The 12,366-nt window shown below is 51.3% G+C and overlaps 1 protein-coding gene across 1 annotated transcript; it reads left to right on the top strand.

Annotated features, from left to right (window-relative positions):
* The first annotated feature begins 752 nt into the window (after positions 1-752).
* Positions 753-1,427, top strand: LOC145418262 (uncharacterized). The gene has a single exon (XM_080286706.1). It carries the CDS (start codon positions 753-755, stop codon positions 1,425-1,427), a length of 675 nt encoding a protein of 224 aa, XP_080142832.1.
* Positions 1,428-12,366: the final 10,939 nt, after the last annotated feature.

Genomic DNA, 12,366 nt, shown 5'->3' with positions numbered 1-12,366 from the left:
GTCATTCATTTTCTCCACATGACCATACCTTCTCAGTTCACTTTCTGCGATTCTGGTGTCCACAGATTTCCTCACTCTGCATCTTTCACGAATCACATTATTCCATATCCTATCCACACTGTATCCCACATACATTTCTCAGCAGTCCCATCTCCATTGCTTCTTACTCTTGACTTTTCATTTTCATGTCACACCATAATCTCACATCGGTATGTTAAAGTTGTCACTATTATTCCTTCATGTAAGCTTCGTACAGCTGCAACACTCAAGCCTGTTTCTTATCAAGGCTTTCATAGCACCAGCTACTTTTCTTCCCTATATCACTCTATATTCCTCTTCTTTTGCACATTTTCCTCTCTTTTTTATCACTGTACCCAGGTATTTGCTGTGATGTTCATGCAGAGATTTATTCAGGGCTCCAAGCAGGGCAAATGTGGGCTCATACTGCTCTAGTAGGAGTTTGAGGGAATCCAGGCAGGCAGTCCTATCCCAGCCCCTTCCCCAGTCACATCAAGTCTGGTTATTACTCTTAAATAAACTACCAGTGTGATCTCCAGTGTTTTCATCGTGACCTGACTCATGCGAGTTATTACACTGGCGACTTGGATGCCCAGTAACATGGAAAGTATTGACAAGATTGTGGCACTTAAGCAAGAAACGGAAGTGTGGACGCAGTATGTGGAATGCTTGGAGCATTTTTCCGAGGCTGACGACAAGTTGAGGAGAAGAAGAATAAATCCACATTATTAGCCATGTGTAGGGCAAGAACATATGAGATAATTAGGCAGCTGTGCCTGCCTGGGAAGCCCGCCGACAAATCTTACAATCACTTCAAGACAATGCTGGCGAATCACATGTGTCTGAAGCCATCAGTAACCAAGAAATGCTTTAAGATTAACTCTCAGGTCAAGGAGCCAAGCGAGTCTGTTTTGACTTTTATTGCTGATCTTTGGAAATTAGCTAAGCACTGTGAGTATGGCGACCAGCTGGCTAATATGTTACGGGACAGCTTGGTGTGTGGCACCGATGACAGGAAAATACAAGGAAGACTGCTGGTAGATGACAGTTTAGACTTTACGAAGGCTGAAGCAAAGGCACTGGCAATGGAAGTGGCGGCAAGGGACACTCAAGATTTGCAGCAGGTGGGGGTGGAGCAAGGCCGCCATGTGAATAAGGTTCAGGGGTGGCAGAGTGAGGAGTGCAGTAGGGTTGGACAGCAAAAGGTGCCCATTTCTCGTTGCAGTTGTTCCAGGTGTGGGGGCCAGCATACGGCTCAGGACTGCCGTTTTCTCCACTCCACCTGCTACATGTGTAAGAAGGTGGGCCATTTAGCAAGGATGTGTAGAAACAAGGAAATAAAAGAGGGTAAAGTTCACAACATTGAGGAAGTTAAGACTGAGGATAATATTGGTAGAGTAGAAGTTTAAGACTATGCCATGTATAAGGAGAGCACGGTTCGTGAAGCACATGTATTACAGTAGTTTAGCTGAGGTTAAACAAAGCATCTGTGGCTATGGAGGTAGATACTGGTTCTTCAGTATCAATTCTGAGTAAGAAAGCTTATGAGAAGCACTGAGTTCATTACTGGGCTAAGTGCCAATGGCCGCCAAGCACCTACACACACCAACAAGTAGCTAAACCATCCCTCTATACGTTGGAATTTAAAAAGAGCTAAGAAACAGCCTACAAAGGGATAAAAATCCTGGTTAAGTAGACATGTGTGTTGCACCCTTGTGCCACGCAGCAAAAAACCCTGTCCGGTTCCGCACTAGTGTTCAAGGCGGGCGACTGGGTCCAGAATTACGCCAGCCGTGTGGTCGCTATTCCAATGAGTTCAGCCTGTCCTATGTTCCTGATGTCGACTCCCTGTGGTGTTGATGCGAATGTCAGAGCATTACCGGGCTATATCCCAGCCCCTTTTCTTAACCCCATTGAAGCTGGCCAATCAGATAGTTGGGTTGCATTGCAGCTAGCCAGTGACCTGACACCTGACACTACTCCCACCAGCAGTTGTGAAGGGGAGAGGAGAAGGGACAGTACTGTTCTCTCACCCGCCTTGCATGCCATTATAGAATAATAAATTGAGTGCTGTCTTACTTTTTTATTATTATTATGCAATATAATAATTTATTATGTTTTTCTTGATGTTTGTGATGTGGTTCGAGTTTATTGGTGGTTAAAAACTCCGAAAAAAACACGCACAAAGTTTCCGACCTTTAAACTGCTATTATTGTGAAAATAATAATACTTATTGTTATGCTAGGTGTTTTTAGGGCGGTTCCCATCCTAAGAACGTCTGGCCTAGTACTGGATTCTTTTCAAGACCGGGGCTATACCACAAATATAGGAGGAAGAGGGCACGAAAACTCAAGGCAACAACTTACTCGTATATTCACTAATCTTACATAAGGGCAATAGGATGTCTCTCAATATATCTGTCTCATCAATTCTTGGGCTGCTGAAAGGGGTAAGCGTATCTCGCAGGATACGTGATAGATGCAGTTCACAATTCAGGGTTGTACAGTTCACAATATGCCTCGGGATTATAATTTGTACACAGTCTCTAAGATTAGTGGCTCCTGGTCATATGAGAGTTCTTATGTTCAACATTGTCACGATCACTGAGGGTTGCACTGACTTGATTTTGATGCTGGGAACAAAGGGGGGAGAGGGGAGAATCTAGGTTGACACAGGTGCAAGGGAGAGAGGGGAGGGGGGCATGCTGAGCAATAATGATCACCACTTCAGATATGGGAGCCTTACTTCTGTAACACTGGACCTTAAGTTACTGTCTAGGCACAGTCACTTAATGAATCCACTTTTGGCACTCTACTATATGTCAACGTACTGAGCCACACATGAGTCACTTATAGTCCAGGTAGGTTGATGTCGTCCCCCATGGGCGTACTGAAGGGCCCCGTGTGCTAGGCGGCTGGGAGCAGAGGTCTGACTGGCGAGGTAGGGGCCAAACAACTCCTCCACACCATCTAAGCCCCTAGGTGGAGGATCCATGTCACCTCAGCCAGGGGTGGGGTGGGTCTTGCCCCGGGGAGCTGGGGGTACTGTCGGGGACCCGGAGGCTGCTGTCCGCTCTGGGGTACTCCGCCGTCAGAAGGGGACTGCGGCGTTGTTCCTGAGAGGGGTCCGTCAGGGGCAGGTCCTCCTCAGGGGCTGGGTACAGGGAAAACAGCCCCGGAGACAGTACAGGGCCCTGCCACCAGGCTGCCAGTGGTGGACTCCCTGGCTGGGGTCTGGTACTGCGGCAGGTGGACGCGAGAGGGCGACATGTGTGTAGAGCAGCTGGAGGCTGTCTCTCATTTGTGGGCACGGCAGGAGGCCATTGCCTGTGTCGTGTCCTCAGGACCGCCACCGACCTTGGGGTAGTCCAGGTGGAGCGACTGGAGGCCATTTCAGAAGTGGGGCGGCTTGAGGCCGTCTCTTTGTTGGAGTGGCTGGAGGCCATTTTTAAAATGGAGTGGCTTGAGGCCATCTCCAAGGGGCTGTATGGAGCATAATGTTCAGCTCCACCTTGATCCTGACACAGGCTGGGCTGGCGAGAGGGTAGAGCGCCCGGGCTGAGGTGTATGGGTTGGGTCAGTTCCATGAAGTAGGAGTGCGTGGCTACCGGGACTTGTGCCCATAGAGTACAGGCACCCTGTACACTACATCTAACCCTCTGTTGTCGCCTCCTGGAGGTGTCGTGTCACTGCTCACTGTTATCATTTTACCATCGTCGTTGTGGGAAAAGTCACTTCCCCGTGCCGGGAGGTAGTATGTGTGGATGGAGCTGGTGCTGTGTGCCGGCGTCAGGTGTTGCAGGAGAGCGGTCCAGCTGTCAGTCATCTTGTCCGGGTCATGGTGTGGGACGTAAGTGAGGAAGAGGGTGGAAGGTTGGGTGGCCACCTGGAGGAGGCGGAGTAGGTGGTGGAGCCTGAGGACACAGTGTTTTCCCCCGAAGGCTAGGGCCCAGATGACACGCCTGATCTTCATGGTGCAGTTATGTGGTTGTGGTGAGGGCCTCAGCTAAATGCTTGCAAGGGCAGAGGCGGTGGTGCTTTTATGCCAGCGTGTTGTGCGTCGGTTTACCCTGGGGATAGAGATAGGTGATGGCTGAGCGTGGTGTATCATGAAGGTGATAGATGTTGTGTTAGGGGTGAGAGAGCTGGGAGGGGAGGGTGGATGGGTGGGGGATGGGTTGGCGATGTATCTTGCAGGAGGGCGTGAAAGGCGGCTGGAGCGGGTGACGGTGGTTTTGAGGGTGGGGGTGGGTGGTGACGTGGGGGTGTGGCCTCGTGTCGTTACAGCTGTATGTGGGGTGGTAGTGTTAATGGGTTGGCGGTGTGCTGGTGGGTGTGCGGTCATGGTCAGGGGCAGAGAATGGGCAGCTAAGGGTGTCTGGGTTCTGGGTGGTGTGGGCGTGGACAGGGCAGGCTGCAGTTGGGGGTGGGTGGGGTGGTGGGGGAGGATGGGGGTGGTGGGGTTGGTGGTTTTTGTGGCATTGTTGAAGGTAACGGTGAGGTTTGATGCGGCATGACAGGAGGTGGTGTCGATGATGGCAGGGAGGGAGAGGAGGGGAGGGTGGAGGAGGGAGTGACGTAGCAACTGTAGGAATCGGGAGGGTGGGTCTGGGGTGGCAGAGGAAGGTGAGGTGGCATTAGGGTGGGTGGGGAGGGGTTTGGGACATGGGTGACGGTGTAGGGGCCCATGAAACATAGGGTGAGTTTGCGTGGGAGAGGCAGCTCTGCCACCATCACGGTGTTGCCTGGCTTGTAGGGGTTGGAGGGCGTAGGATCTGGCTGTAGGCCTAGGCTGTTTTGTAGGCGGTGGAGTCGCCTCTTAAGATGGCGGAGGGGATCGGATGCAGGAGGAGTAGGGGGTGGTTGCAGGTGTCGGTGTAGGGGAAGGAGTGACGCTTCCCCAAAGATGCGTTCGTGTGGGGAAATGCCATCTTCCCTGGGGCAGGAGTTCATTGCCTATTGGATGATCTTAACGTGGGCTGGCCAGTCTTCATTCTTTGTCTCCTCTATTCAGGCCCGGATTTGATTCATCAGGGTGCAATGGCTCCTTTCACATATCCTGTTGCCCTGCGGCCAGTAAGGGGAGGAGTGGGATATACGGTAGCCGAATAGGTTGGCTAGCTCCTCCCAGATGGCATCAGTGAATTCAGGGGCGTTGTCCAAGTGAAAGGCCTGTGGAATTCCAGAATAGAGGAAGACATGGCAGACCAGGCCCTCAGCTGCGGCAACGATGTGGTGTTCTTTGGCTGGGCACGCTATGAGGAACCTAAAGTAGGTGTCCACAAAGGTGATAATGAACCAATAGCCTGCCTTGGGTGGTAGAGGCCCCACCACGTCCACGGACAGCAACTGCCAGGGCTTGTGGACAGTCATGCTTCCCGAAGGGCCGGATGTGCGGGTGATGTCCTTGCCCAGGGCACATGCTCAGCAGGATTGGGGGGTCTGCTTGGCTAGCTGGGACTGGTTGGGAGTCCAATAGATGTCACTGAATATCTGCAGGAGCCTTTTTGTCCTGAGGTGGATCCCATTGCTGGAATGAAGATGTCTCGTGGTGTCAGGGGCAAGGATGATGTGCGCAGATGGAGTGAAAAGATGGTTGCCCTGTTGCTGCTGCTTGGTGAATAAATGAGGTGGGATCTATGGTGGCCGGTCCTTACTGCTCCATTGCACAAGGAGGTCCGATCCAGGCTGGAGTGCGTGGATGGGGAGGCGGGAGAGGGCATCGGTATTAGTGTTGAGTTTGCCAGGGCAGTAGGAGATCTCATAGTCGAATTCTTCTAGGGTTTCTCTCCACCTAGTGAGCTGGGCGTTAGGGGTGTCTGATTGGGGGAGCCATTGGAGCAATTGGTAGTTAGTGATGATGGTGATGCAGGTTCCAGAGAGGTAAGCCCGGAAGTGCTCCAAGGACCAGATGATGCCCAGGCATTCCCTCTTAGTGGTGGCATAATTCTGCTCTGTCTGATTTTAAGGTTTGGCTGGTGCAGGTGATGATGTGGTCCCGCCCTTCTTGCACTTGACTGAGGATGGCACTGATGGCTATCAGGGAGACGTCTGTGTACAGCCGGAAGGGCAGGGTATAGTCAGGGAAGGCGACGATTGGGGCAGTGATTGGCATGCGCTTCAGTGCATGAAACGCTTCCTGTCATTCAGTGGCCCAATTGAAGGGTTCCCCCTTCCAGGTCAAGTCGTGGAGAGGCTTGGTGATATCAGCGAAACCCTTCACGAGTCGCTGGTAATAGGAAGCAAGGCCCAGGAAGGGCTGAACTTCGTGGACATCCAGGGTTGGGGGAATGTTGGCAATAGTACGCAACTTGTCTAGGTTGGGCGCAATCCCATCTTTTGAGATCATGTGCCCCAAGAAAGAGATGGTCCGGGCTGCCAGGATGCATTTGGAGGGCTGGAGCTTCAGGCCGGCCTGCCGGATCTGCTGGAATATTCTTCTGAAGCGTTGGAGGTGATTGGCCCATGTCTTGTTGAAGATAATAACGTCATCCAGATATGCCAGACAAATTTTCCTGGTCAGGCCGCTGAGGACGGACTCCACCAATCAGGAGAACATTGCTGAGGCATTGCAGAGGCTGAAGGGCAAGACACTGAATTCGTAGTGCTTCCCTTTGCTAGTGGAAAACGCTGTCTTCTGTCTGTCCTCGGGTGGAAGGGGGACTTGCCAGTAACCTGATTGGAGGTCTAGTGTGGAGAAGCAGGAGGTGCCATACAGGGAGTCGATGGAGTAGGCTATCCTGGGAAGGGGGGTGGCATATTTAATGGTCATGTCGTTGAGGTGGTGGTAAACGACGCAAAAGTGCATGGTACCATCTTTCTTTTGGACAAGGATGACGGGGGAGGACCAAGGGCTGGTGGAGGGTGAGATCACGCCAGCATCGAGTATATCCTGGACCTGCCGGTCTTCCTCCACCCCCTGTTTAGGGTTTTTCTGTCTGGATGGTTGGTGGATTGGTGGTCCTGTGATGTGTATTTGGTGCATCAGGTAGGTGGTGTGGCAGATGTTGGAGAGACCTGACGCAAAGAGGTCCTGAAAGTCCAGGAGGATGTGGCAAAGGATGTCAGCTTGGTGGGTTGAAAGGTGATCGAGTATGGGGGGCAAGGGGATGGGGGGAGGAGGGGGGCGCAGTGGGGCATAGCTCTGCTCCTCCATATCTCCCACAACAAGCTCCTTTGGTAGAGTGAGTGGGGTTGTGGAAATGTTAGCAATTCTCACTGCCACGATGTGCGGGGGTAGGAAGGTGGGGGTAGGAGACAGGCCGAGAGTATTCCTGGCGGAAGTCCGGGGGAGAAGAAGACGGATGTTCCAGTGGGCCTGTTCAGGGGTAGTCAAGCTTCGTGATTGGGGGGAATTGTTGTGGTGGAGGTGATAGTGGCGGGAAAGGTGGGGAGAGGGTGGAGGTCAGGGGGGGTGGCATGGATGGGGACAGGGGGAGACAAAGGGGGGGAGTGGGGGCAGGGGCAGGGGGGAGACAAGGGGAGGTGGGGGAGGGGATGTGGGTGTTGGGGGCAGGGAGGCGGGTGCATACTGCTTTCAAGGCTTAGGGGAGGTGGGGGAGGGGATGTGGGTGTTGGGGGCAGGGAGGCAGGTGCATACTGCTTTCAAGGCTTAGGGGAGGTGGGGGAGGGGATGTGGGTGTTGGGGGCAGGGAGGCAGGTGCATACTGCTTTCAAGGCTTAGGGGGCAGGGGCTGGAATCTTGCTGAACTGAAGCTGCCGCTTGTGGCAGTCTACTGGGTTACGTAATTTTTGCAGGAGGTTCAGCCCCAGCTATCCGTCATAGTTGTGGCAGGTGGAGTTGAAGATAATAAACATGTATTGAGTGGAGGTGTGCTGGTGGGTGTCAGCGCATAGGGCCCATGTTTCTCAACGGATAGGTAGGTGGCCGTCCCCCACGTCTATGAGTTGAGCAGATGTGGGAAAAAGCAGGCTGAAGGCCAACTTGCAACGGGAGTAGAAGTGGCTGTAGAGGCAGGATCTGGCCGCTCCTGTGTCGACCAGCAGCATTGCTTTTACCCCGTGCAGTCTCATTTTGTCATAGACTGGGGGTGCAGTATTTGCAAGAGGCGACCCCCACCACCGTGGGGAGGTGCAGGGGCAGTTCTAAAAATCCAGCTGTTGGGACATGTCCTCTTCCTCTGGCTCTGGTTCCTCTACATCGGTGTTTTCCATGGGTGGGGTGTCATCCCCAGGGTCCTCTTCTCTCAGGAAGGATATTTTTGCATTGTCCCGGGGTGTTCCTTTTCCGCCAGGCAGCCTTGAGCTGCTCCCATATGTCATGGAGCAGGCATCGGAGGCTACATGCGGAGAATTTCCAGGGGATGATCGAGATGAGGTTCTGGTTCTCCCTCTGGCTGGGGTGTTTGCTCGGAGGATAGGCCCTGGGTGGGTGGGGCACTGGTGTGGGGCTGATATGGGTTGCTGAGGATTGGGGTTTGCCATGCAGTGCTGGGTTGTTGGTTGAGAACTTGCTAACTGCGTTAATTTGTTGGGAGGTGGAGTGGGAGGTTAACAGCCATCGTATCAGCCAGACGTCCCTGTCTAGGTCCCCCGTTGGGCCGTGAATTGTGAAGTGGTCCCTGACCATGTTGAGGAGGACCCTAATCATGGTATTGAAAGTATGTTGTTCCCGAGTCTCTGCATTTGCTTCCGGGTATGCAGCGGTGATGGGCTGCCTTGCTTGGATCAGTGTATCATCCAGGTTCCCATCGTATGTTAGGTTATCCAGCTGTGACAATGCCACGACTCTCCCGAGAGAGGGTGTGACTGCTTCTGTCGCTATTGTCATGAAGTTTGCCCAGGATAGGTTGGGGACGACTTTGGGGGCAATGCTGGCTGCTGCCTTGCCCAGCAGTGGTAACGTCACAGCAATTTTCTGTCTATCATCCTCAAACACGATATCAAGCAGCGACTTGATGATCGATAAATATGTGTGGATATCGTATTGCTCTTTCTCGAATTTGGGTAGCTGAACGTATGGTTTGGTCTCCATATTGGTATTTTCCCTGTTTTTGTTCATCCTTTAGTCTAACTTGGCCTGGGTCAAGAACCACCACTGTCCATCAGTGTTATGCTAGGTGTTTTTAAATGTGGCTTCCCATCCTAAGAATGCCTGGCCTAGTACTGTACTGGGTTCTTTTGAATACCGGGGCTATACCACAAAAATAAGAGGAACAGGGCATGAAAACTCAAGGCAACAACTTACGCATATATTCACTAATCTTACACAAGAGCAATAGGATGTCTCACAATATATCTGACTCATCAATTCCTGGTCTGCTGAAAGGGGTAAGCATATCTTGCAGTATACGTGATAGACGCAGTTCACAATTCAGGATGGTACAATTCACAAGTCAGGGTGGTACAGTTCACAATATGAATCTGGGTGCCTCGGGATTATAATTTGAACACAATCTCGAAGATTAGTGGCTCCTGGTCACATGAGAGTTTTTATGTTCAACATTGTCACAGTCACTGAGGGATGCACTGACTTGATCTTGTTGCTGGGAAAGATAGGTGGGGAGGAGAATCTAGGTTGACACAGGTGCAAGGGAGAGAGGAGGGGTGTGTGCTGATCAATAACGATGATCACTTCGGATACGGGAGCCTTACTTCTATAACACTGCACTTTAAGTCACTGTCTAGGCACAGTCACTTAATGAATCCACTTTTGGCACTCTATATGTCAACATACTGAGCCACACATGAGTCATTTATAGTCCAGGTAGGTTGATGTTGTCCCCCATAGGCGTGATGAAGGGCCCCATGTGCTGGAGGCTGGGGGCAGAAGTCTGACTGGTGGGGTAGGGGCCAAACAACTCCTCCAGATGCCTTCTGAGCCGCTGTGGGGAGGATCCACATCACCTGAGCTGGGGGTGGGATGGGTCTCACCCCGGGGAGCTGGGGACGCCGTCAGGGATCCAGGGGCTGCAGTCCGCTCCGGGGTACTCCGCCGTCAGGAGGGGACTGCGGCGTCGTTCAGGGGAGGGGTCTGTCAGAGGCAGGTCCTCCTCAGGGGCCGGCTATAGGGAAAACAGCCACAGTGACAGTACAGGGCCCTGCCACCAGGCTGCCAGCGATGGACTCCCTGGCTGGGAACTGGTACTATGGCAGGTGGACGTGGGAGGGTGACATGCGGGCATAGAGCGGCTGGAGGCTGTCTCTCGTCCATGGGTGCGGCAGGAGGCCGTCGCCTGTGTCGTTCTCAGGACAGTCACCGACCCTGCGGGTTTTCCAGGTGGAGCGGCTTGAGGTCATCTCTTTGGTGGAGTGGCTGGAGGCCATCTCTTTGGTGGAGTGGCTTGAGGCCATCTCTTTGGTGGAACGGCTTGAGGTTGTCTCTTTGGTGGTGTGGCTGGAGGCTGTCTCTAAAATGGAGCAGCTTGAGGCCGTCTTGAAGGGGCTGTATGGAGCATTAGGTTCAGCTCCACCTTGATCCTGATGCAGGCCAGGCTGGTGAGAGGGTAGTGCGCCCGGGCTGAGGTGTACGGATCGGGTTGGCTCCGGGGAGTAGGGGCATGCAGCTACCGGGGACTTGTGCCCATATAGTATGGACACCCCGTATCCTACATCTAATGCTCTGTTACTGCATCTTGGGGGTGTCGTGTCACTGCTCGCTGTTATCATTTCACTTGTCAGAGATCTTTTATTTTATTCTACAGTATGACACTCCTGGGACATTATGCTACTATATTATTGACCTCTTATGATATATTTCTGTAGTTATTAGTAAGATAAAAATATTTTCTCAGCCGATCGGTCCAGCAGTGGAGGGCAAAGTTTTACTTCTTCACACGATATCATCATGATTAATGAGAGGCAGCACAAAATAGAGGTTATTGCAATAAAGAAAATACCATAAGCTACATTTTAAACACACACACACACACACACACACACACACACACACACACACACACACACATGAAAATAACACAAGCGGTTACCGAGATATGAAAGTTTTAAAGTCACCAGACTTTAAACGCATTTTCTGGTGGTTTGAACTTTTGGCACTTAGCCTGGTAATGAACTCAGTGCCTCATGATGGCATTTGGGAAGAAAAGTTGAAACCTGTTCTCCAGACGACAGGTGTGGTGCTGCGTACTTTTGCTGGTAATATCATTAAAGTATTAAGTAAAGTAGATGTTGAAGTGGAATATAACAGTCAGTTACAAACTCTGCCATTAGTGGTAGTGGATGATGACAGGTCGAACCTACTTGGACGTGACTGGTTATGTCACATCAAACTAGACTGGGGTGCAGTTTACAGTTTGGGAACCAGCTGTAATAGTGTTATTCGGAGGTTTGGTTAAGTCTTCAGAAATGAACTGGGATTGATCAAGGGCACGAAGGTTGTAACACACATGGATAAGGATGCACACTCAGGTTTTTCCAGGTCCGTCCTGTACCTTTTGCCCTGAGAAAGAAGATTGAGGCAGAGTTGGAACGTCTGGTAGGTGACAGAGTCATAGAACCCGTTCAGTTTTCTTAATGGGCAGCTCCCATAGTCCCCATGGTTAAGAGATACTTCGTAACTCTATAAGGACCTTTGGTGACTATAAAGTTACAGTTAACAGAGTAGCAAAGGCAGAAACTTACCCAGATCGAAAGGTGGAAGATGTGTTATCTTACTTGGCAGGGGGAAAGACCTTTTCTAAATTGGATTTCTCGAATGCTTAGTTAGAGCTAACATTTGATGAGGATTCTAAGAAATACGTGACTGTAATGCTAGGTGGAATTAGGCTCGACTTCTCGTTCCTATTTCACCTAACGTGGAGCGGGGTCCTCTTTCGAGACCGGAGCTTAGTGCAATAAAGAGAGGCTGGACACAAAAACTCTAGGCAACAACCTTTACACGTATATTACCACAGTCAGACACAGGACAAATCAGCAGATATTACAGCACAATATATAGCAATATAAAACCTTACCTAGGATATGTGTATCTCGCAGGATACTTGCTTCTCTGATAGTAATGACAACACAAACAATCCTAGTGTATCAGGAGTGCAGTAAATATAGGCGCGGGCGCGGGCGCGGGAGGGGGGTTGAGTCTCACTAGGAGGAGATAGGGGAGGTGCGGGGAGTGACTTGTGACGGCTAGGGGAAAGTTATGGTAATACTGGAGGGCGGCAGATATTAGCTGTGAAGTTTATATGGTTTCCACTAGCCAAAAGACTTTGGTAATTGATTTTATTCTTGATTTACACTTACTTGAGATATGGGAGTGAGAGAGGGTGGTAAACAAGATTTATGGGTAGCGTGGGGGAGGGAGAGAATACCATTGATACTTCCTTTCACAATATTCCTTCACAGTAATGGGGGTATGTCTTTATAGGGGAATCTC

Source organism: Coenobita brevimanus, chromosome 113 (genome assembly GCF_032717465.1).
Source record: "Coenobita brevimanus isolate Jiangsu-jjx chromosome 113, ASM3271746v2, whole genome shotgun sequence".
Classification (NCBI taxonomy): domain Eukaryota; kingdom Metazoa; phylum Arthropoda; class Malacostraca; order Decapoda; family Coenobitidae; genus Coenobita; species Coenobita brevimanus.
Note: the sequence above shows the minus strand (reverse complement) of the source record. Positions and strands in the feature narration are given on the sequence as shown.

Bases quoted from the DNA above. Each gene is read 5' to 3' on its own strand.
- LOC145418262 (XM_080286706.1), top strand. From the start codon at position 753: ATGTGTAGGGCAAGAACATATGAGATAATTAGGCAGCTGTGCCTGCCT.